The sequence below is a fragment of the Garra rufa genome, chromosome 15, assembly GCF_049309525.1.
Source record: "Garra rufa chromosome 15, GarRuf1.0, whole genome shotgun sequence".
NCBI lineage: Eukaryota > Metazoa > Chordata > Actinopteri > Cypriniformes > Cyprinidae > Garra > Garra rufa.
In genome coordinates this window covers 7772542-7799392 of record NC_133375.1, presented here as the reverse complement: position 1 = coordinate 7799392, position 26851 = coordinate 7772542, and the positions used below count along the sequence as shown (strand labels likewise).

The 26851-nt window shown below is 36.2% G+C and overlaps 2 protein-coding genes across 3 annotated transcripts in view; both read left to right on the top strand.

The window, feature by feature from the left end:
• The first annotated feature begins 204 nt into the window (after positions 1 to 204).
• On the top strand, positions 205 to 18070 carry LOC141287309 (glutamate receptor U1). Its single transcript, XM_073819438.1, has 10 exons — positions 205 to 289; positions 524 to 604; positions 6188 to 6219; positions 6319 to 6498; positions 8229 to 8455; positions 8569 to 8666; positions 12246 to 12463; positions 14033 to 14252; positions 15139 to 15383; positions 17249 to 18070. The coding sequence occupies exons 1-10, from the start codon at positions 220 to 222 to the stop codon at positions 17342 to 17344; spliced, it is 1467 nt and encodes a 488-aa protein (XP_073675539.1). The 5' UTR covers positions 205 to 219; the 3' UTR covers positions 17345 to 18070.
• A 4725-nt stretch (positions 18071 to 22795) lies between these two features.
• dpp9 (dipeptidyl-peptidase 9) overlaps positions 22796 to 26851 on the top strand; it is a 23804-nt gene continuing 19748 nt past the window's right edge. For both annotated transcript variants that reach the window (XM_073818704.1, XM_073818703.1), the window contains exon 1: positions 22796 to 22934. The gene's annotated coding sequence lies outside the window, so the exon portion shown is untranslated. The remainder of the gene's footprint in view (positions 22935 to 26851) is intronic.

Genomic DNA, 26851 nt, shown 5'->3' with positions numbered 1-26851 from the left:
ATCTGTAGAGAATCATTTCTGCACGCCCTGTGCACAGCTCTCAGGTCCCTTGTTTGCAGGATCACATGCTTGTTATTCTTTGTCCAAATTTCAATCTCCCTCATGGCTTGCCTACCCATAAATCCTTGTGGATTTGTTGTGGTCAGACACAACCACCCCTTTCCCCCCACTCAAGACATCCCCTGTTCTCCTATTGGCTGTTTTCAGTCTCTTGGGTGTATGTGTAAGCTTTATATAGTGTGCAGCTTTCATGCATTGAGCAATAATAAGGGGGTGACTACAGTTTATGGTAAGATTACCAAGTTTTTGCTCATTTAAAGCTGCTTAGTAAGTTAAACTCTTTTGTTTAAGCATTTTGATCTTGGCTTTGTCTGCCTGTTAAATTTGGGCTAGAAAAATGCAACATTTAAAAGTGCACAATGACAAATGTTTAAAGAGATCTTTCAGATAAAATGTTAATTGCACATCTGGAATGGATTCTTGAATAGATCATGTTTTGATAACACTATGTATGTCATTCCAGTGCAAGTTACTAGTGGTAAAATGGCTCCAGTAGGATTCATCTTGCTCTCATCAGCATTGCTGGCTGGGGTCTGCACTGCAGGTAATGTCATTACAAACTGTAATATTAAACATGATTAGACTACAACTAGGTGAATGTGTAGTTAATAGTGTTTTTAACATAAAGCTTTTTGCTTTGCCTTATGAACAAACCTTGTGAAGCTCATACATTGTTTGAATGCATTTGTATCAGAAATTTGACTTTTCATATAGTCCAATTTTGTTTGTGAAAATATTAAATATAAAGTCACTTGTTTTCTCTCACCAAGTGTATTTGTAAGCTTAAAGAAGTTTTTTACTTGCCATGTTGAGATCACAAGATCATTTCTATGTCTTACAACCGAGTTAAACCAAAGAACTTTTCCAGAGTTGGTGGGGGCAGCAGAGAGTTTAATAATTTTGGTAAAACTTTAGTTTAGGAACCCATTTTCCCAAATATTTTACATTTTAATTAATTTTCCTTCTTTAATCCTACCCAAAGCCTAAACTTAACAATTACCTTACTAACTATTAATAAGCAAAAAATGGTTCTTCTATGGCATTGCTGTCAAAACCTAGAAGTTCTCTCGAATTTTTTTTTTTTTAATGTGTTTTCATAATGGGGTTTTTCACTTTTGTGGTCTGTGGTAAATATAAATTAACGATACTTGGACATTTGCTCTGAAATGTAAATTACACACCCATACTAAAAACAGGAATTTTAAAGCAGTTGTGTTTATTTTTTAAAATGTATGTTTGTAATAAGCGTATGTTCGTAATAATACGTTTGAGTGTGTGCAGTTTACATTGTACAACAAATATCTAAGAATCAGTTGAGTTAGGTTTACCAGACCTTATTTTACTTTTAATAATTTGAATACTTTTGACTATTTTAATTAATTAATTATAAAAACCCAAACCAAAAATCTTAGTCTTAATCTTCGAATTAGTCTTCTTGGTTTTGATGTCTCGACTGCAGCGCTCTTATAATATTTTACATTATAGTAGATGTTTTAGTGCAGTTTGATTCTTTTACTGGGGGGCTCTTCAAAAAATTGTAAATGTCTGCTGTCACAGCTCAGGATAGTTGCTAGGATGGTTTGGTACTGAGTGCGTTCTTATGATCATTGTTGTCATGATGTAATTTCCCTGGAGCTCCAGAGTTTAGTTTAGGTAGAGATTAGTCACACAAGATTTAGTTTAAAGTAAACAGCTCAGAAAGTTTTGTGGTTTCAATTAGTAAATACGGAGGATTGTAAAACATGTCATTCTTGGGCTTCTGTGCCAGCTGAGAAACTGCCATTCAGATAAATGGGAACCAAAATTGACAGTTTAGATCTACAATAAAAACATAAACATTAAGTTGCGCAACTACATTTTTAAAAGTAAGACCCTGTAAACATGATTTAAGTGCTGTCTTCATTTTTATCATCATTTTGTAAAACTAAGATTAGCATTTGCTGCTTTATACCAACATTATCCACCTTATTTTTCCTGTAAGAGCGGGTGTGGCCATTTGTAAATTGTATGGGTCTGACTTCCGGTCTCATCCATGTCCAGCTATTTTTAGCTGTACAAACAGCTTGTTTGCTGCTTGGTTTTGCAAATAGGTGTGTCTTATCATATTATTTTAATGTGTTATCTTAATAATGAACACTGGTTTGTAGTGCAAACAGTTTTATCGTTTACTGCACATTGTTATTCCTCTCGTTATTTTCACGGCTAATAAACTAGAAGCCGATCCTTAAAGGGGTCACATGATGTTGCTAAAAAAGAGCATTATTTTGTGCATTTGGTGTGATGTGATGTGTTTAATGCGGTTTTGAGGTTCAAAAAAAATATTATTTTCCACATACTGTACATTATTGTTGCTACTCTCTGCCCCGCCTTTCTGAAACGCTTCGATTTTTACAAAACTCATCGTTGATGGAAACTGAGGTGTTCTCTGATTGGCCAGCTCTCCGGTGCGTTGTGATTGGCCGAATACCTCAATCGTATAAACAAAATGTTACGCCCCTTATCATGTTGTGATGCCAATTCTCTGCGCAACGAGACAGAAACAATAAAACACATTATAAATGAGGCATTTGTTGCATCCAGTGGGGACATAACCACTGATTATAATGACTCATACGGTCTTTTTACTTTTTACGTTACAAGCACTACTCTACACGTTTGAATAGTCAGTAGCAAATTCCTTAAATATGAAAACCTACTTACAGGCTGTCAGTCAGAAGCGCAGACTGTCCTTGCAACATTGGAATTGCCCCACTTTATAGCCTTAACCCTTTGTGTACAGCTGGCATTGTAAGCTGCTCTTCCAGGTTCAGGAAACAGTCCTCCGTGAAATGCGCAACACCCACTCGAATATTTGCATTGTACTGTTTCAGAACAGAGTTGTAAATATAACTTAACCACTGATTTCTAGTTGTGTCCTCATTTGGATGGCTAAACAAAGTACTTTCGTTTTCGCAATGAAACACACTGCATCTCCACAACATGGCAGCTGCAACACTATAACAGCCAGTAAAAGTTATGCCTTCTTTCTTTCCATATACATATGGGCAGTGTTATGCTAATCTACTCACCCCTTGACATAGACATGTGGGGGCGTGTTTGAACGAGCTGTTTTAAGAAGGCATGGCTGAATCTTAACTTTTATAATAAATATTTATTTGGGTTTGAGACTTTAAGCTTTGCAACTTTACAGATTTTATCTATGCAAAACTCAGCTTGTCCAAAGACAAAGGAAACAAGAAACTGCATCATATGGCCCCTTTAAAAGGTGCATATTTTAACCACTGACTATACCAAAAATCTGGTGGCCAGTGCTACATTCAAAATCACATATTGTCTAAGTAGATACTGTTTTAGGATTTTAAATTAAATTTACAATCATTACAAAAGTAAACACTATATAATATGAATATGGGAATGAAATTCAGATGCAGCTGTCTGCCACGTTGTTACTGTCATATGACCTATCTGCCTCAGTTGCGTCGCTTCACATCTATTTATAAATTCCCTCCCGTGGCCTCATGGGATGGTAATTTTTGAATACTATGAATTTGGACATACTACTTGCCTCACATACTGTTGTTCACATAGTAGGGAAGTATGCGATTTCAGGTACAGCTTAGATCTTTTTCTGAAATGCTAATTGTAGCAGCCTGCTAGCTTGTCAACTAATTTTTACTATTTTATGAAAAGTTGTAGTGTTCAGGATACACCAATGACCAAATTATTTTAATATGGTTGCATAGTTTTTTATTTTGTTAACATTTTGTTCTTTTGCTGAAAATGGGTCGATTTGGACTCTTGTCATGTTTTATGCAAAATGCTTTTTACCCCTTGATGAGTTCATAAACACCATGAGCTATTCATCATCATGACAATTGAAACCATTTCATGAGTGCTCATGTGATGTTGTCATTACAAAAGGATTTTAGTGGTCTGAGGTGAATAGGGTTTACCAGCGCCTATAACCAGACGGTCCACGGACGTGCCGTCTGAGGCTGAGACAAAGCAGGATGTAGATAGAGCCAATATTAGTCTGACAGGGCATGTTTCAGTCTGAGGCATGGCACTGCGCTGGCACTATCTCATGACATCCCGCCAGGCATGGAGCAGTCAGCATTCAAACCGGAGAACACTGCTGCTATTCTCTACAATGAGTGTGATTAATCAATTAGCCACCGCTAACCAAGCAGTCACTAATGCGGGGCAGCCCATGACATGACTTCAGTTTTGATGGCATGTACGTTTTTCATGGTTTGAATGGGAGGATGAGGGGTGTCAGTGATATGCTGTGACACTGATGGAGGCCTGCTGAGTGTCGCACGGATGAAACTCAGACAACAACACGTATTCTCAAGAGAAACTGCCCAGGCTTATTCAACAATGCTCAAGCAGTTTAACTCTAACTTTACCTTCAAATTTTCTCATAAATTGTTGCAAATGACACAACTGAGTATTCTCTCAAACAGCCTACATATTTGTACACACTAGTATATGTGAAAACAATTCCTCTATATGCTCAAAGAAATCTTAATAGAGAAATTCACTTGCAGAACAAAATTGCACAGATAATTTACTTACACTCTTGTCATCCAAGATGTTAATTTCTTTCTTTCTTCAGTCGTAAAGAAATTATGTTTTTATAGGAAAACATTTAAGGATTTCTCTCCATCTAGTGGACTTCTATGGTGCCCCGAGTTTGAACTTCCAAAATGCAGTTTAAATGCAGCTTCAAAGGGCTCTAAACAATCCCAGCAGAGGAAGAAGGGTCTTATCTAGGAAACGATCGGTTATTTTCAAAAATAATTGACAATATATATATTGTTTTGACCTCAAATGTTCATCTTGTCTAGCTCTGCGTCAACTCTTTGTATTCCGGTTCAAGAAAGTTAGGGTATGTCGAAAAACTCCAATCTCATTTTCTTCTCCAACTTCAAAATCATCCCAAAATCATTTACTTTGTAAACACTGGGTCGGTACTTCTACAGCGATGTAGAAGTCCACTATATGGAGAGAAATCCATAATCCTCAAAAAACATTATTTCTTTACGACTGACGAAAGAAAGACATGAACATCTTGGATGACAAGGGGGTGATTGAATTATCTGTACATTTTGTTCTGGAAATTCTGGAACTTCTTTAATTTATGAATTCATGGAATGTCAGATGAAAAGAAAATTTAAAACAGCTTTGATGATTCTAGACTGACATACAGATTCATGCATCTTTCAGCATGTCTGCTGGATAATGTGAACTGGTCTGCATTAAAAAGCAGGATCAAAACAATAAACAGAGGAACTTCCAAGTGGTCTCAGATGCTGCAGCCAGACAAGCGGGGCACTTTCCCATCATTTTGTAAGCGCTTTCTGTAGAGAGTTGCTGGAACTTTTTCAAACTCTCACCGCATCCGTTCCGCTGCAGGAGGCCGTGCACACTCAAAAGCAAGCTTTTGTTGATTTCCAACTATCTCCTTTTAAGTCCCATTTGGTCAAAGCAAGATTAGTGGCCGTGAGGCGACCGTTTCACCATCGCACTGCAGCACAAGTGGGACATTGTTTCGTCTGCTAAATTAGGGAATATTAGTGGTTGTTTAAAGAAGAGTGCAAAGTACATCCCAGCATGACAGAATGCTTCATTAGCAACCAGGAATGCCATCCAAGTGCTCTGCCCTTGTCAAATTAAGACAAGCGGTGTTTTTTTTTTTTTTTCCTGGTCCTACTCACTGATTTTAAAATTGGATTAGCTCGCAAAACCCCTGACATCTAACAGCCAATTAGAGACAAGAAGAAAATCATATTGTGTCATAAAAATGTAGAATATTTAGTGGGGTTTACTAAGTCAAGCATCACTTTTACAACCGCTCAATACTTAGGGTCACTGATTTAAACAAACTCTTAACCCTAAATGTTAAAGGGATAGTTCACCCAAAAATAAAATTTATGTTATATTTAATTCACCCTCATGTTGTTTTTCTCATACTACAGAAGTCAATGGGGACCAGCAACAGTTTGGTCACCCACATTCTTCAAAAGACTAAGCCATTTAATCTGATCTCTGTAGTAATGAAGAGTTAGTGGAGAATTCATATCCATTTGTAACTAGTTAAATAAAATGTTGTTTTATATTTTAGGACCACAGGTATTAAAAGTTACAACCATCAAGGTAAGTTAAATACATTCTATCTGGGTCACTCATTTGTGTCTATAATCATCTATAACTAAATAATGTTTTTGTCTGACATTAAACCACAATCCCTTGCAGGAGGAACCATATGTAATGTCCAAAGGCTCTGAACTGGAGGGCTTCTGCATTGACCTGCTCTCAGCTATCTCCAAGAAATTAGATTTTAAGTATGATATTCAGCTTGTAAAGGACAGCCGATATGGCACAACAGATGACAGCGGCAACTGGAATGGCATGATTGGAGAAATTGTCAGAGGGGTGAGTATCATCATTTTTGAGTAACGTAGTTCCAAGTTTAAGTCAAGTCAAGTCACCTTTATTTAATTTATTTATATAGCGTCAAAGTAATTTCACAGGCCATCTAGGTGACGAGGTCTTCACTGATGATCCATCTCTGGAGCTCATCTAGTTGACATTCAGGGCTGTTGAGTTTGTCTCTAGGTGCTGATCCAATTACAATAATCTATCCTTGAGGTCATGAAAGCATAAATAAACTTTTCGGCATTTGACATTAAGAGCAGAGGTTGTAATTTCTAAATGTTTTTGAGATGGGAAAATGCGGTTTTGCAAATGCTAAATGTGGCTTTTGAACAAAAGATTGCTATCGAATAGCACACCTAGGTTCCTAACTGATGACAAAGAATTGACAAAGCAACCATCAAGTATTAGACAATGTTTTAAGTTATTGCATGCAGAGGTTTAAGGTCCAATAATTAACACCACTGTTTTTTTTTTGTTTTTTGTTTTTTTTGTTGTTGTTGTTTTGTTTTCAGAATTTAGCAGTAAGAAATTACTCGCCATCCTTTTTTTATATCAGCTATGCATTCTGTTCGTTTTTCAAATTGGTATGTTTAGTCGTGAAGAAATATAGAGCTGAGTATCATCATCATAACAGTGAAAGCTAACACCATGTTTCCTGATGATATCTCCCAAGGGTAACATGTAAAGCGTAAAAAGTAATGTCCCTAGTACTGAGCCTTGAGGTACTCCATACTGCACTCATTTGCCACATGCCAATGCACTTCCGCTAATGCCAACAGAAATTTCAAGTCTAAGCAAAGAATGTAGTGGTCAATAGTGTCAAACGCAGCGCTAAGATCCAGTAGCACTAATAGAGAGATACAACCACGATAGGATAATAAGAGCAGGTGATTTGTAACTCTACTAAGAGCAGTCTCAGTACTATGATACGGTCTAAAACCTGACTGGAAACCCTCACAGATACTATTTTTCTGTAAGAAGGAACGCAATTGTGAGGATACTACGTTTTCTAGTATCTTTGACAGAAAAGGGAGATTTGAGATTGGTCTGTAATTAATTAATTCATTGGGGTCAAGTTGTGTTTTTTTAATGAGAGACTTAATAACAGCCAGTTTGAATGTATTGGGGACAAATCCTAATGACAATGACAAATTATTAATATTCAGAAGAGAATCTATGACATCTGGAAGCACCTCTTTTAGTAGCTTAGATGGAATAGGGTCTAACATACATGTTGTTGGTTTAGATGATTTAACACGTTTATACAATTCTTTCTCTCTTATAGTAGAGAATGAGTGGAATTGTTCCCCAGGAGATGCTCGATGGTTACAATTTTATCTCTAATAGTATCAAACAGTTCATAAATCTACAATACATTAAAAGTAAAGATAATATAGACAGTAAAGATATATATAATGTGACAAAACACCAAAAAATATTAAGCATAATGTTTCTTGAGTAGCAAGTATTTTAGAATGATTTCTAAAGGATCATGTGACACTAAATCTTGAAGTAATCTTGCTGAAAATTCAGCTTTGATCACATGAAATAAAAAATTATGTATTTATACTTGTTTCTTTATTATTCCAATGTTATTTATTTCTGTGTTCATCTAATATGAAAATTCATTCATGCATCTGTTTCTACTAAATTTTGTTTGTATTGTGCAAGAAGTGTCCAAAGAAACCCTCCTTGTGTGTTTATGTGTGTGTTGCTCATTTCTGCAGGAAGCAGACATCGCTGTGGCGCCTCTAACTCTTATAGCTAAACGTGAGGCAGTTGTTGACATGACCAAACCCTTCATGCAGACGGGTCTTAGTTTCATCCTGAGGAAAGACTTGGCCTCTGATGACTCGCAGTTCCTCAGTCTTCTTAACCTGTTCTCCACTGAGATGTGGATGGGTGTACTGGTCGCCTACCTGCTGACATCCATCTGCATCTTCTTAGTGTCGCGGTAAGGGTGGAATGTTAAAACCATGGCACTTATACCATGGTTTACACGCTATTCCAAGGTATTTCAAATTGTCAAATGAAACTAGAATTGTTTTGTTTTGTTTTTATTTTTAGGATTAGCCCCTGTGAATGGGAGAAACCAGAGAAAGAAAAGAATTCCTTCACAATCTCACACAGTTTTTGGTATACCGTGGGAGCACTGACTCTTCAAGGTAGCGTAGGATAATCATGAGTATTTACACCCACACACTTCAGAACGAAAGGAACAATACATCTAAACAACTTAGCTCAGACATTTCTTCCCAGCAGGATTTACTTGGATTTGGATTTACTTATATAATTTTAAATGAATCAGAGCAAGTCTATGAATAACATTGGAATAATAACCATACAAGCAACACTGGCTTATTGGAAAAATACCTCCAAAAATTCCAAAAATATAGCTATACCTACAGTCGTGGCCAAAAGTTTTGAGAATTACATAAATATTGGAAATTGGAAAAGTTGCTGCTTAAGTTTTTATAATAGCAATTTGCATATACTCCAGAATGTTATGAAGAGTGATCAGATGAATTGCATAGTCCTTCTTTGCCATGAAAATGAACTTAATCCCGAAAAAAACTTTCCACTGCATTTCACTGCTGTCATTAAAGGACCTGCTGAGATCATTTCAGTAATCGTCTTGTTAACTCAGGTGAGAATGTTGACGAGCACAAGGCTGGAGATCATTATGTCAGGCTGATTGGGTTAGATTGGCAGACTTGACATGTTAAAAGGAGGGTGATGCTTGAAATCATTGTTCTTCCATTGTTAACCATGGTGACCTGCAAAGAAACGTGTGCAGCCATCATTGCGTTGCATAAAAATGGCTTCACAGGCAAGGATATTGTGGCTACTAAGATTGCACCTAAATCAACAATTTATAGGATCATCAAGAACTTCAGGGAAAGAGGTTCAATTCTTGTTAAGAAGGCTTCAGGGCGTCCAAGAAAATCCAGTAAGCGCCAAGATCGTCTCCTAAAGAGGATTCAGCTGCGGGATCGGAGTGCCACCAGTGCAGAGCTTGCTCAGGAATGGCAGCAGGCAGGTGTGAGCGCATCTGCACGCACAGTGAGGCCAAGACTTTTGGAAGATGGCCTGGTGTCAAGAAGGGCAGCAAAGAAGCCATTTCTCTCCAAAAAAAAAAAAAAACATCACTGACAGATTGATCTTCTGCAAAAAGTATGGCGAATGGACTGCTGAGGACTGGGTCAAAGTCATATTCTCCGATGAAGCCTCTTTCCGATTGTTTGGGGCATCTGGAAAAAGGCTTGTCCGGAGAAGAAAAGGTGAGCGCTACCATCAGTCCTGTGTCATGCCAACAGTAAAGCATCCTGAGACCATTCATGTGTGGGGTTGTTTCTCATTCAAGGGAGTGGGCTCACTCACAATTTTGCCCAAAAACACAGCCATGAATAAAGAATGGTACCAAAACACCCTCCAACAGCAACTTCTTCCAACAATCCAACAACAGTTTGGTGAAGAACAATGCATTTTCCAGCACGATGGAGCACCGTGCCATAAGGCAAAAGTGATAACTAAGTGGCTCGGGGACCAAAACATTGAAATTTTGGGTCCATGGCCTGGAAACTCCCCAGATCTTAATCCCATTGAGAACTTGTGGTCAAGAGGCGGGTGGACAAACAAAAACCCACTAATTCTGACAAACTCCAAGAAGTGATTATGAAAGAATGGGTTGCTATCAGTCAGGATTTGGCCCAGAAGTTGATTGAGAGCATGCCCAGTCGAATTGCAGAGGTCCTGAAAAAGAAGGGCCAACACTGCCAATACTGACTCTTTGCATAAATGTCATGTAATTGTCGATAAAAACCTTTGAAACGTATGAAGTGCTTGTAATTATATTTGAGTACATCACAGAAACAACTGAAACAAAGATCTAAAAGCAGTTTAGCAGCAAACTTGATGAAAACTAATATTTGTGTCATTCTCAAAACTTTTGGCCACGACTGTACAATCCACTTCAGTGTTCAGTTGAAATGCAGTAAAACATTAGTGGCAGTAAAACACCATCTCTTTTATTCCTTTTCCCTGGTGAAAAAAAAAACAGCTAAAACCAGCCTAGGCTGGCTGGCTGGTTTTAGCTGGTCAACCAGCCTGGTTTTAGCTGGTCATAGCTGGTCAGCAGGCTGGTTTTAGAGGGGTTTTGGCCACTTTCCCAGCCTGGCCAGGCTGGTCAGGCTGGGAGATCAGCTAAAAGCAGCTACTTCCAGCTTAAACCAGCTACGACCAGCCAACAAGCCTAGGCTGGTTTTACAGTGCCTTGCAAAAGTATTTATACCCCTTCATTTTTTCACATTTTGTTTTGTTGCAGCATTATGTTAAACTGCTTTAAATTAGTTTTTCCCCACATCAATTTACACTCCATACACCATAATAATGACAAAGCAAAAACCAGATTTGCATATTATACAAATTTATTAAAAATAAAACACTAAAATAAGTACATTGCATAAGTATTCACACCCTTAACTCAGTACATAGTTGAAGCACCTTTACAGCCTCAAGTCTTTTTGGGTATGATGTGACAAGCTTTGCACATCTGCATTTGGCAATTATCTGCCATTCTTTGCCTCACCTTTTCACCTCTCAAGCTCTGTCAGCTTGGATGGGGGCTGGTAGACATTTTCTAGAGTCCTAGTTGTTCCAATCGTCTTCCATTATGGATAATGGAGGCTACATGCTTCTGTGAACCTTCAATGCAGCAGATTTTTTTCTGAACTCTTTCTGAAATCATTGCCTAAACACAAGTCTGTCACTGAGCTCTACAGGCAGTTATCTTGACCTCAGGACTTGGTTTTTGCTCTGATATGCATTTTCAGCTGTTAGACCTTTTCTGAGAGGTGTGTGCCTTTCTAAATCATACTCATTCAAATGAATTTGCCACAGTTTAACTCCACTCGAAGTGTAGTAACATCTAGAAACAATATGAATGCTCTTGAGCTAAATTTCGAGTGTCCCAGAAAAGGGTATGAATACTTATGCAATGGGATCTTTTCAGTTTTTTATTTCTAATAAATTACAAACAAAGTTGTTACAAACCTGTTTTGTGCTTTATCATTATGGTGTGTGAGATGTAGATCGATGTGGAAAACAACTTAATTTAAAGCAGTTTAACATAAGGCTGCAACATAAAATGTGAAAAAAATTAAGGGGTGAGGGGGGTATGAATACTTTTACAAGGCACTGTACCAGTTTTTTTCAGCAGGGTTTACATTTCCTTTTTTTTCATTTTTGGTAATTTCCTTAAACAATACAATGTTATGACTTCAAAAAACTTCCACCATAGTGCATGATTTGTAAACGAATAAATTTTCATGTTTACATTATTAGCTGCGGATGACTTTTCTGACCCAGTAAATTTGCTTGGATGCCCACCTGGTATAGCACTGCACTGATGTTTGCTTTTGTTAACACTATGGTTTATTTTCAAACACACTAAAGCATTAACTGTTTAGTGCCACTCACCAGACATTTCATTTCCGAACTGCTACAACATCCAAGGTAATCAAAGTACAAAGCAACCAAGGCAAACATTGCCATGTTTATATGTTTGAGATAAAACTTAAACGTGCCGTTGAAATGTTGTAAAACATGCAAGAAGCAATGTAATATGATTTTGCAGAAATGTTGGCATAGGCACGTTTTTCCAATAAACCTGATTTATTTATTTAAAATCTGCAGTGACTTTTAGTTCATTAAAAGTTAGAAGTTCATTATACATTTTTCTACAGGTGCTGGTCCTCACCCCAAGGCTCTTTCGGGACGGGTCATTACCTCTATCTGGTGGCTGTTTTCATTAGTTCTGCTTGCATGTTACTTCGCCAACCTCAGTTTATGGCTGCATTCAGACAGCCAGCAACTATCAATCAAGAGCTTTGAAGACCTCGCTAATCAAAACGTGATTGAGTATGGCACCATTAAGGATTCTTCCTCTTTTAGCTTCTTCAAGGTAAGACACATTTGTGTAATACCATCAATAGAATCGTTTAATTAAAATATATAATATTGTTAAAAATTAATAAGTATTGAAAAACAAAAAAAAGTTATTTTTATAAAAGAGATAGTTCTGATCATTGATTCTGATTGCTGTAAATGAATCTACAAACATACACCTTTGTTTACGTCTGTGTGTTGCTCGGCAATCACTTTGTTGCGACCATAGCTGTTTCTGAGGAACTACATTGTATAATGTTTTTATTAATAACATTATACTTTATTTGCTCTGTTTTATTTTGTGAAACCTTACTATGTATATGGAAAAACCGTTTTATAAAAGCAATAAGCCCCATGAAGTCGTGGTTTACAGTGAATTTATAATAGCTAAGGGCTTCATGTCGTGCCTAATGCCAAATTTAGTGTAAACCATGGTTTCTTGGGGCTTATTGCTTTATTTGAGAATTTCTTTGAAGGGTTTGTTCACTAAAAAGTAAACATTCTGTAATTGTTTTTCTAACATTGTTCCAAACCCATAAGACATTTGTTTATCTGCTGAACAATGAAAATACAATTTTTGTACAAAGTCTTTGTAATCAACAGGAAGTTTTTAAAAAGTGCATCATAAAAATAAACTACATGAACTGAGCAAATAAAGTCTTCAAAAGAGACATGCTTGCTTTACATGATGAATGTATTTAAATAAGGTTTTTTATTCACATATAAATACTGGTCAATGCACATACACACAGCACACCAAATCACTGAAAAAAAAAAACAATAAGTAAATTTACTTGATTTTTATTTTTCAAATTTTTGCATGCATATTTTATAAGTCAAATTTAAGTATGGAATTAAGTAAAATCTACTTAACTAAGAAATTTTGCAAAGGAAATAAGTACATTTAGCATGTATAGTTAGAGTTTGATGATTAATTTCTACCAAATAATTTTAAGTTTCCTCTGCAGTCCTCAAGTACAATTCACAAAATCACGGTTTGTAAACTTTACTCGAACATCATAGCACTGAAAAAATGCCATTAAAGCATGTGGTTCACTTACAAACATGTTCGTAAGCAAGTTAACAACTTGTTATTGCTTTTAGGATTATATGTTGACTCAATGTAGTTACTAACCAAATGAACACAGAGACCTCAATACTTGGCACATGATACACAACGATCATAAAAATTAGTGAATAGTTGTTGACTATGAATGGGTTATTTTGAGTAAAAAATTAATTCTAGATGTTACAAAACAGCAAGTTAATTAACCTAACAACAAAAGCAACTATAAAACAATGTAAATACATCTACTGTTAGATAATTGTATCTGTGTTCTGAGTCTTGTGGGTTTTTGAACAACTTGAAAGAGAGTAAATGATGACAGATTTTTTATTTCTGGGTGAACTATCTCTTTAATCTGTGTTTAACACAATTTAATAATTGATAATTGATTTGAAAAAGCAAATCGAAGTCTACTTTTTGTATAAACTGATCTGAATCTAATCATTTTTTGTCAGTTGGTTATGTACCCATATGATAGCAGCTCTTAACTATATTTTATTGTTGTCTGCCTTTGACCAGAACTCAAACAACCCCACATACCACAGAATCTATGAGCACATCAAGAACGCCCAGAGCTATTCAATCAATGCCGAAGAAGGTTTTCGCAGGGCTCTGAAAGGCAACTATGCTTTCATTGGTGAATCTGTGTCCCTCGACCTAGCAGTGGCGAGATACTGTAACCTCACTCGCGCCCCAGAGATCATCGGCATGAGGGGGTACAGCATCGCTGCTCCTCTAGGTAAGTCTCAAAATTCTCATTTTTAGACATAAACTCTTAAAAATAAAGGTGCTTCAAAAGGTTCTTCAAGCAATGCCATAGAAGAACCATTTTGGTTCCACAAAGAACCATTCAGTCAAAGGTTCTTTAAAGAACCATTTCTTGCTTACCTTTTTATAATCTGAAGAACCTTATTTGCCACAAAGAACCTTTTGTGAAACAGAAAGGTTCTATATATGAGACCCTGGACCACAAAACCAGTCTTAAGTCGCTGGGGTATATTTGTAGCAATAGCCAAAAATGCATAGTATGGGTCAAAATTACAGATTTTTCTTTTATGCCAAAAATCGTTAGGAAATTAAGTAAAGATCATGTTCCATGAAGTTTTTTTGTGAAATTCCTACTATAAATATATCAAAATGTAATTTTTGATTAGTAGTATGCATTGTTAAGAACTTAATTTGGAGAACTTTAAAGGTGATTTTCTCAGTATTTTGATTTTTTGCACCCTCAGATTCTAGATTTTCAAATAGGCGTATCTCGGCCAAATATTGTCCTATCCTAACAAACCATATATCAATAGAAAGCTTATTTATTGAGCTTTCATGTGGTGTGTACATCTCAGATTTGTAAAATTTAACCTTATGACTGATTTTGTAGTCCAGGGTCACATATGTTAAAGGTTCTTTATGGAACCATTTAGACAAAAAGTTTCTTCTATGGCATTGTGAAGCACCTTTATTTTTAAGAGTGTAATACGCAGGTGATTTATGGTTTTGTTTCCCATAATAATACTGACCACCATTAATGTAACATGTAAACACTACTATATAAATATACCATAGTACTTCCTGAATGGGTGGTACCATCATAGTCTTACTATGTATGTTTTTGTTAATGTCCTCAGGCTCTCCTTTGGTGAAAAACCTAAGTGTTGCCATTCTGCGTCTGAGCGAGTCTGGTGAGCTGGATTATTTCCGCAGTAAGTGGTGGGCTAGCAGTTGTGTGGCAAAAAATGGCAAGGGTGCTCCACTGAAGCCCGCTAGTCTGAAGGGAATGTTCTTGTTACTGGCACTTGGTCTGGGACTGGGGCTTTTCTTGGCTCTAATGGAACTGGCCGCCAAATCCCGCAAAGTCGCTAACACTGAGCAGGTGAGTCCATTATATTGAAGTAGGGCTCATTAAATGCAACAGGTCAAAAGTTTGATATAATTATGTTTAAAGGGGTCCTATAATGCTTTTTCACTTTTTGAGTTTTAGTCAGTGTGTGGTGCACAAACATCTACAAAGTTACAAATTTCAAACTCCACTCCAAAGGGAAATATTTAGTTTTTAAAAAAAGAACTACAACGAACAGCTTGTTTGGACTACACAGCATTGTTTTCAGGATGTTATGATGTCACAAAGCTAATTAGAATTTTATTCAAATAAATTCAGACTACTGAAATTTACGAATAGTTGGCCGGTGGGGAGGGATGAGGTGGGGGATTAGCCCAAATTTAGCAATGTAGCATGGACAGCTGTTTCTGGGATGCTTCAGCAAGCCACAGGGCGGCTGGAATAAATGCGAGCATTGACTCAAGTGGCCGTGAACTGCTCCGGTCACTGTGTCAGAGCCGCGCCGTAGAGGTGTGCAGTGTGTGGTAAGAGATTTAATCATTATACAGTGTAGATAGCTTCACTAGCCTTATGCTGGAGCAGATTTCAGGCATGTAAATAATTAAATAAATTAGCACAATAATGATAATATAAAGTATCAAAACAATCCAACAGTCCAATAAATTGCATCAATCCATAAAAAAGTGCCTCACATGGCTCAGAATGGGGGTCAATAAAAGCCTCCAGTAGTGAACCGATGTGTTTTTGTAAAAAAAAATATCCATATTTAAAATGTAAGAATCACTTTAATCTAACTTGCGCAGTTGTACACGGAACTTGCTGCTTTGGGAAGGGGTGTGGCAGGACTGAAACGCTGTCTAAGCTGTTCACCAATAGCAACACAGTGGGACTGCTAACCAATCACAACACATTTCGTTTTTCGGAAGACAGGCCTTCATCAAACCTGGAACTAATTGAGCCATTTGTGCCAGGTTGAGGAAAAAGCTATTGTAATAATGTAAATTATGTGAAAAATAATGCGTTTTTCAAACCACCATGGCTGGTCTTAGCTGATTTAAGCTGGAAGTAGCTGGTTTTAGCAGGTGGTTTCCCAGCCTGACCAGCTAAAACCAGCTACTTCCTGCTTAAACCAGCTAAGACCAGCCAACCAGCCTGGGCTGGTTTTAGCTGTTTCTTTTCAGCAGGACTCACTGCCAACAGAAAACAATTTGAAAAAGATGACTCTTTGGCTTAAAAGAGCATAACAGGACCCCATTAAATGAACTGTTTTATATTTTAATATACTTTCAAATCAAATGTTTTCCTGTAATGACAAAGCTAAATATTCCACATTATTACTGCACTCTTCAGTGTCACATGATTCTTCAGAAATCACTCTAATGTACTGATTTACAACTCATTTACAAACCATGATACACTAGCATGCAAAAGTTTGGGTTTAAGAAGAGGTAAACTCATCAAAAAGTGACAGTAAAGACAGCAATGATGCTTTCAATTGTTACAAATGTTACAAAACAATTATATCCCTGCTGAAAAAAACAGCTAAAACCAGCCTAGGCTGGTTGGCTGGTTTTAGCTGGTCAACCAGGCTGGTTTAGGCTGGTCAGCAGGCTGGTTTTAGAGGGGTTTAGGCCACTTTCCCAGCTAAAACCAGCTTAAACCAGCTAAGACCAGCCAACCAGCCTAGGCTGGTTTTAGCTGTTTTTGTTTTTTTTTAACAGGGAATTTAATCAAATCATGTTCTTTCTAACTTTCTGTTCACCAATATATCCTTAAATTATAATAATATGTCACAAGTTTATTTATTTGTATTTGTATTTTTTATTTAATTGGATGATGGGAGTAAATTAACTATGATACAAACACTCTGAAACTGAAAATGGCCTTATTTCTTACAGAAGTCCTGCTGCTCTGTGATGTCTGCCGAACTCAGCCAGCGATTCAAAGGTGGCGAGGCGACGACATCTGAGTCCTCTGAGAAAAGCAAAGCCTAAAAAGCAAAGCCCCAACAAAGCACTGACACATATGCATTTAATCACTTAATGGTCATTACATGTACAACGAAGTTATTCACTACTAACTAAACTGGGTGGGTGAAACTCATGAAAACCTTTGTTGTGCACACTTCAAAATCGAAGAAAAATATACATATATTGCTTAAAGAGAATTAAGCCAAATATAAGGGGCTATTATGATTTTTTTTTTTTTTTTTTGAGAACACTTTGCAATTTAAATTACATACTGTTGTGTCAGATTACAATACAATATAATTGTATGTCATTTTTGAGTGAAATATGACCCATGTTTTTGACAAGTTTCATGCGATTCACCCAGGTAATAGTCCAGCATTTTATCTATAGACAGAATGTGGCTCTATTAATTTTTATTAATTAATATCATCAGTTAGCAATTAAGTTTGAAAATGCCCACAATTCTGACCAAACACATTTGATCTGCTTATTCTAGATTACTGTAATCAGAACAATGTGTGTCATGAGGAAAACTGTGATTTAAAATGGAAGATTGCAAACAGATGTTTACATTTTTTCTTTTATTTCTATGATAATAAAATGGTGCATTCAACATTTATGCCATGACTAACTATATATAGCACTCAGACAAAGAAAAAAAAACAGTTCCTTTTTTATGTACTTTTGTTTTATTTTAGAGAATTTTCTTAACAAAAATAAAAAGCTGGAATATGCTGTTTGCATATTTAATTCTTGTTTTCAGTATTAATTTGTATTAATAACTGTCCAACTGATACTTTTTACTAGTCTTTTGGACTAAGTATGTTATGTACCTCTATCTGTTACTGATTTGCGAACAGATTTTGACCTAACCATTATTATTTACCTTGATATTCACCTGTTTTGTTTTTGGGCAACTCCAGTGTGTATTCAGTGTTTGGGAACTTCTATGCAAGCTTCAGTTCTGTAGCCAAATTAAACAATCCATCTTGCAGTATTTAACTAGGCGATATTTTGCATCATCCGTTCCTCATTCTGTTTTATAAAGTCCAGCCCCGAACAGCAGTCTCATAGCATGATTCGGCTGCAAGATTCACGGCACATAAAAAGTTCTACTTTGGTCTCGTCCAAAAACAAAATCTTTTCCCACGCTGAACTAAATCACTGTTTTCTTGGCAAATTTACATGCCTCTTTTTGAGTAATGGCATCTTTGTACCAGCCTCACATAGTAGTGTTGTTCTCAACTCTTCATTTGGTTGAGTGGGGCACCTTCACTCTGTCCTTAGCCATTGAATTCCAAAGCTCTTTCAAAGTGAACGTTGGCCTCTCTGTGGCTTCTCCCACAAAACTCCTTGTTAAAGAAGAGAGAGCTGAGAGACGGCGTTTTTAGGCCAACAGTGCCCACACAAGGACATAACAGCATTTAGATATTGTGGTGTACAGTGTTGGGTAAGTTACTCTAAAAAGTAATCAATTACTAATTACCAGTGTTGGGGGGTAACGCATTACAAGTAACACAAGTTGCATAATAATATTACCTTTACCATGTAACTAGTAAAGTAACACATTACTTTTTAATTGACAAGAAAATATTTGAGTTACTTTTTTCCCCCATTTATTGATTAAAAGCTCTCCTGTCCCCATGTTGAGAGAAATTGTGAGTAAGATGTTACTGTAGTTCTAGAATAAATCTGAACATGCAAAAAAATAATCTCACTCACTAAAAAAACAGATCCAGTATTCCTCAAAATGAATAAAAACAGTAAAATTCAATGCAAACCAGCAATAATTAAATATGTTAAATAATACAAATATTCGTTGTATTTAATCCCATTTCATTAACCAATGTCTTTGCTGTCGACCGTTCGATGATACTATTCATCTATACTAACAAGCAAAAATTACTCAAGATAATCGAACATTTTTTCTGTTTCTTTTTTATCGCAGAAGAGTTTACATTTTTTTCTTCTGCGGTCTATACTGTACAGACGTAAATTTACTTTTCTCTAAGCCTGAGGCTTTTGATGTGAAAATCTGCCAAAAAATAGAACTTTTTATATTGAAAACAAACAAGCAAGCCCTGCCCAGATTTAAAAAGTAACGCAAAAGTAACGTAACGCATTAAGTAATGTAACGTAAAAGTAATGTAATTAGTTACTTTTTAGGGAGTAACTTAATGTTGTAATGCACTACTTTTAAAAGTAACTTTACACTGCTAATTACATCTTCAACAGTGTAATTAGATTACTGTACAAATTACTCTCCGAAAAGTATTTACTTATTACTTATTACTTTCTAAATCCTATATCAGCCTCAACAAGTTAAAGGTTGTATCAGCGATTTCAAGCCTGAAACATAAAGTGTCACTTTCAGCTGACCTTTCTTCACGATCCGCTCGCTGCCTGCCCCATAAATTGTCTGTAAAAAAAACGCGTCTCTGTGGTCAGCCTAGGGTCCGAGATATGCCAAAAAAAACAATCGGTGCTGCCACCCATTCCGCAGAAAAACAAACAGTGTTCCAACCAATCACCGTCAGGGGGTTGGTGTTGTGGACTTTCGCTCCGCCTCCCTCACATCCCTGCACCAGTACGTGTCCACAATACCAAACCCCTTACGCTGATTGGTTGGAACACTGTTTGCTTTGCTGTGGAATCGTTAGTAGAACCGATTGTTTTTTTGGCATATCTCGGACCCTAGGCTGACCACAGAGACGCGCTTTTTTTACAGACAATTTATGGGGCAAGCAGCGAGCGGATCGTGAAGAAAGGTCAGCTGAAAGTGACACTTTATGTTTCAGCCTAGAATCGCTGATACAACCTTTAATGATACAAGGACATGAAACAGTTCTTTTAATTCTTTCAAATATATAATAGATAACCACATAAATTATTCTGGTCACACTTTAGAGGCTCAAATTATTACTACTAATTATTAACTATGACTTTTGCCTTAATATACTTGTCACAAGGAGGAGTCAGAGACGTTCAGATCCATTCGCAGCATTTATTCAATCAAACAAACAAACAAACACAAAGGGGCAGGCAGAAATCGTGGTCAAACACAGGCAGAAGGTCGGGGCTGGCGGCTAGAATCAAAACACGGGGAGTAGTCCAGGAATCAAACACAGGAAATCAAACACGGGAATAAACGCTCGGAAATAAAGACCAGAAGGAACAATATGACTTCGCAAGGTGGCTGTGTGTGTGAGTGGCTTAAATGCATGTGGGTAAATTTGAAACAGGTGTGTGCAGCAATCAGTTCAGTGGAAAACGAGGAACAGATGTGTGCAGTGATTGGTGCAGTGGCTTATGGGGATTGCAGTCCAGAAAGTGTAGTGCAAGAGTTCATGATGAGAAGACAGACCAGATACATGACAATACTCCTAATTACTGCTTATTAATACTTATAATGTAGTTGTTACATTTAAGAATTGGGTACGATTAAGGATTTAGAATAAGGTCTTGCAGAATAAAACACTGATATGTGCTTTGTAAGTGATAATAAACAGCCAATATCTCAGTAATATTCATGATAATAACCAAGTTAATGTGAGAAATGGACACTAAAGTGTTACCAATATTCTTATTAACTCACTAAAGTAGTTATAAAGCATGTATTTTAAGGTTAGGCTTTATGTTTTAAAGTTAAATTCACTATTGTATAGTATAAATGTTTTACTTTGTATACAGAGTGTTAAATTCAATTAGATCACAGGAAAAAAATTAAGAGTAATCCCTTACTTTACTTTTTCGAATGGAAAAGTTATTACATTACAGTAATTACTTAGTAACTAGTTACACCCAACACTGGTGGTGTACCAAATTAACTATGGCTCTTGGAAAGCTTTTTGGTCCTTATTTGCATGATTTGCATGGCAGTTTTTGGTATGCTTGTTTTATTCTAATACACTGAAAAAATTATTCATTTGTAAGTGTTTGCAATTGATTTATTTTAGCTACATTTAAATAAACAAATTTTGTTAACTAACTTTCAACATTTTTTTTTTACTTAAATGCAGCTAAAATAAATTGATTGCAACCACTTAAAAAAATAGTAAATCCAATGATTTTTTTTTTTTTCAGGGTACACTCTTAAAAATAAAGGTGCTTCACGATGCCATAGAAGGACTTTTTATGTCTAAATGGTTCCATAAAGATCCTTTAACATCTGAAGAACCTTTCTGTTTCACAAAAGGTTCTTTGTGGCGAAAGAAGGTTCTTTAGATTATAAAAAGGTAACAAAGAGATGCTTCCCTTGACTGAATTGTTCTTTGTGGAACCAAAAATGGTTCTTCTATGGCATTGCTGTGAAGAACCTTTTAAAGCACCTTTATTTTTAAGAGTGTAGAGGCCATTCGTAAAACATTTGTATGCTTTATAAAAGTTTTATTTACTGTGCAACAGCTTCTGTAATGCATAGGTTATACAGCAGAAACACAACATAATTTACCCTTTTGGATAAGCATGAGTTCAAGTTAAATTATTGAATTATTTGTGTTAATAATCTCTTATTATAGACTCATATTAAAATATTTAGAGAATAACTATAATTATAAATAGAGTGTCAATGTGTGTTTTGTTTTACAATAATAATAAAAAAAGATTTAAAAGTAAAATAAAGTTTTTTATATGATTTGTATTATTATTTTCAAGCAGACTGAATTAATTAACTCTTTAGGTTGGTAAAAATAAGATTAAGGGGACACACTGCAAGCAAAAACATTTTTTCATGCATCTGTCAAGTTTGAGATTTTGGGCTTTTTGGTTTTTCATAAAGAGTATTTTTTTTTTTTCCTAGTGGAAAGAAAACACCCCAAAGACACTGTTAAGTGTTTCTTTTATAGCACTTTATCTATTTGTGTCAATAGGTTTCAATTACAATATGCATTTTTAAAGACCGTTTTCTCAAAATGAGTTTTGAGAAAACTCTGAGCAATAAATCTCCACTTCATTAACACTTACATACACCAAACTTTACATTTTTTTCCTGTCTATATCCTGAAGGCTTTTACAGAGGGATTTGTTTCTATATATTTTGCTTGATTTTATACATTTTATTCCTCAAAAAGAAAAAGAAAAAATATATATGTATAAAAATATATATGCAGTGTCTCACCTTAAATGGACAAAACACGTTAGCATACTCTTTTCTATCTATTTTTGTGTCAACTTTATTTAAATATTTTATTCACACAGCAAACAAAGAATTTTCTGAGAAATTTGACGAGAAATCTTATTTCATAGGACTTTTAAATATATTGCGTTTTATATATTTTACGCTTATATTGTATATTAATATTCTATGTATTTGAGTTATACACATTTAATATAACAAAAGAAACATGTAGTATGTAATTAATATCATTTACTATATATGTATATGTTTAAAACAATTTAATAAGTTTATATTTTTGCACTGAAAACGACTAGACGGAAAGCGGAAGTAAGAGTTCGTCAGCGCTTCCGGTGTGGCTGATGATGTTCGGTTGGTTTTCATCAGCACTCATGACTGTCGCTTTGTGCTGTTCTCATGCTTATGGACTGTGTTTTTACCAGCAAATACGTTTAGGAAATCAACAGGCCACAGATGAGAGTTTTCCTTGAGGGTCTACCTGTAAGTACCAGCGTGCGATGTTGCGCGATCATGAGTTGAAACGATAATGTTCATAACAATGCGGTTTGCTGTGAGCGGCCCGTCAACAGAGGCCGAGCAGACATGAAATCAGCTGATGATCTCTGACAATCACCCGCACAGACTGGTCATCATTTGTAATAAAGCGACGATGAGCTGAGAAAGGCGCGTCAGTGTTTGACAATATAAAGCGCATCTGATTGAGCTGGAAAACGCGGGGAGATAATATGCTAGCATGATCATATCACCTGATGTTGCTATTATTTAAAGTAATAACCCTAGTGATATTAACTGCTTAATCTACATGGGATCTTGTATGTAGAAAGTATGATTCTTAAGAGATTATATAATTATAACTATTGAGGGTAATGTTGTCATTGACTTTAACGTTACTTCCCGTCATCCAGGTTCAATAGCAGCTAGGCTAACTGTTAGCACTGACAACACACACACACAAATAACCGGTCAAACATGTCATTCATTCATCAGCTGATTCCGACTCCAGCGATCGAAAACATAAGATGATAACTTACACAAATCACATACAGATCGGTTTAAAACACGTTGTTTCTCGGTAAATATCTATTAGCCGGTAGTGGAGGCTGTTTATCTGCGCAAATGAAGCTAAAGCAAGAATATGTGAGTGAGTGGCATAAGGGTGTGCAATATTTTGGCAATCAAAGAAACGTCCCGAACTGTTACTATCGAATAGAAATTCAGAAAACATGACACTCAAATCGAATTGCATGTGTGAAGCGTGAAGCCCAAAGTCTGTGAATCAAAGTCATGAAAAACACCAGCCTGACAAATGCTCATAGCAAACCCAGGTTCATCCCATCTTAGCTGTACAAACCTTTATATTTGACTTTAGTGGTAATATAGCAATTCAACAATAAGTATTTCTAACTAAGCAAAGAGATTTACAGTCATGTTGGAAACATTGTGTATTTAGTCCTTTACAAGTGGGTTTCACTGCTTTGAAACTCTTCAAATCGGGCTGTTTGAGTTTCAGTTTCGGCAGATGTTGTTTTGACATTACTTGTGTGGGCTTTTTAGTTTAGTATCAATAAAATATGTGACCCTGAACCACAAAACCAGTCATACGGGTCAGTTTTTTGACATTGAGGTTTATGCATCAAAAAAAGAATTGGGTAGGATTAAGGATTTAGAATAAGGTCTTACAAAATAAGACATTAATATGTGCTTTTTAAGTGATAATAAGCAGCCAATATCACAGTAATATTCATGATAATAACTAGCTGAATGAGTGAGCTTTCCATTGCTTTATGGTTTGCTAGGATAGGAAAAATAGTGGTTTGAGATACAACTGTTTGAAAATCTGGAATCTGAGGGTGCAAAAAAAAAAAAACTGAGAAAATCGCCTTTAAAGGAGAACTCCGGTGTGATATTGACCTAAAGTGTATTGAATCATGATACCGAGTGTGAACGTACCTTGCATATCTCATCTCGGTTTGTGTCCAGCTGTCCGAAATCTGGGGTCAGTTAGCCGATGCTCACAGCAGGCTGTCAATGAAAGTCAACAGGGCATCGGAATAGCCACGTAAATAAATCACTGTTTTACGCCATTTACGAGGCACAAAGTAGCTCCACACTTCATTGGTAGACTTCCAAGGGCCCTGACATTTAAAACGAGACATTGAGAACTCAGAAAAAGCACCGGTAGTTTATTTACAAGTAGATTTATACAGACATGTTCCACCAGGAACAGACCGGTCACCGCCATCTTAAATGTAGTCACGATAAGTCGAGTGTCGAGCACGAAGGAAACTACAACCTGATACGTTGATAACCTGATAAATTCCTTGGTGCTCGACACTCGACTTATCGTGACTAAGTTCAGGATGGCGGCGACCGGATTTTCTTTCCCAGGTACTGTCTGTATAAATCTTCTTGTAAATAAACTACCGGTGCTTTTTCTGAGTTCTCAATGTCTCGTTTTGAATGTCAGGGCCCTTGGAAGTCTACCAATGAAGTGTGGAGCTACTTTGTGCCTCGTAAATGGCGTAAAACAGTGATTTATTTACGTGGCTATTCCGATGCCCTGTTGACTCTCATTGACAACCTGTTGTGAGCATCGGCTAACTGACCCCAGATTTCGGACAGCTGGACACAAACCGAGATGAGATATGCAAGGTACGTTCACACTCGGTATCATGATTCAATACACTTTAGGTCAAAATCACACCGGAGTTCTCCTTTAAAGTTGTCCAAATGAAGTTCTTACTAGCAATGCATATTACTAATCAAAAATGAACTTTCAATATTTTTACTGTAGCAAAATTTGCAAAATATATTCATTACAACATCATCTTTATTTAATCCTAATGATTTTTGGCATAAAATAAACATAACCCCCCCCCCCCCCCCTTCTCTCTAACTCTTACAGTTTAGAGTGTTTTCACACTGGTGTCCCCTTTAAAAGAACTGAACCCAGACCCCTTTAAGTGGACCAAAAGGTGGACCAAGATAAAAATGACCCAGTTTTCTTTGTTCACACTGTCGCTGTTCCTGAAAGAGTTCCTTTTTTTGGTCCACTTAAGTAGTAATGGTGTCTCAGACCTCTTTGTGTTCATACTGTTGCTTTTGGATCTAGTTCAGTTCAGTGTTGATGGATGACATTATGGCCTCCAAAATTAAAATTTTTGGGGAAAGGCACTGTTTACACACAAAACTGTAAAATAACTGTAAAAAGCATGATTTACAGTTCAGATGGGTCTACAAGGTTTCAAAAATAGAAGAAATGATAAACTTTTTAGCCTTAAAACCATTTTTAAGAAAATAGTCAAAAGTATTAATTATTGTGTTTATGGTTAAATGGTTGGTTTAATATCAATTATTATACTAAACCTGAATAAGGGCTGATTAAAAATGCAAATTCATTCTTGCTTTTTTTCCTAAATATAATGTTTTCTCTGGTAACGGTAGTACATAGGGCAGCGCAGCACCTGACTTTGAAACGTGCAGAGCTAATATTTTTCAAATAAAATCAGATAGCCTTTTTAATTATAATAATCCGTTAGCTATATGGCTGATTTTTGTCTTTCCGTCCCCATTGTACTTTTTATGGCCTTAAAAAGGACCAAGTGTAAAAACGCCCTTAAACAGGCTGTTTTAGCCACTGTACATTTTAATCTCTTCAGATATCTAGTCTATTACCATGGAAAATGAGCAACAATGCTGTCTTACAGGTTGTGGGTCCAGTATAGTTTTTACTGATACATCTTTCACAACCTCTTTTGTACAGCTTAGCACATCAACAGTTGTTAAAGAAAGGTGAGCCACATTTAGACACCAGCTGGAATAATACTCTCAGCATCACCGTTTTGGAATAATAGCATCTGTCCTACTTCCTCCTCAGTGACATCATTCATACCAACTTCACACACAGAGCTGAGATTAATAACATTCCCCATGCTAACGCTTCGTGTTCGTTCTGAAACCTCAGAGGCCCTCCGACTGGAAAGTACTTACTGAGCGAATTTCTGCAGTTTATTGCATACAGGGCTGGGTAGTAATTCATATGTAAGTTGTAATCAGATTCTGAAAATCAGGAACTTGTAATTATTTGATATAGTGTTTTAAAAAAAATGGTCAATCAGATTTGTTTTTTTGTTTTGTTTTTTATCATTACATGATTACTTATTCTTACTGTAGCAATAAACTGTTTATAATTAGATTTTCCTTATCTTCTCTATCATTTAGAGATTTCTGAAAGGGTCTTTTTATGTTTGGTTGGAAAGTTACAAATTTAAGCAGCTTAAGTTTCATTTTCATTTACATGATAGGGCATTGCAGGTGTTTTCTTAACACTGTGACATTGCATATCTAATCAAGTCAACACATTTTCAAACATATTTTAAATATTTGAATTATCACTC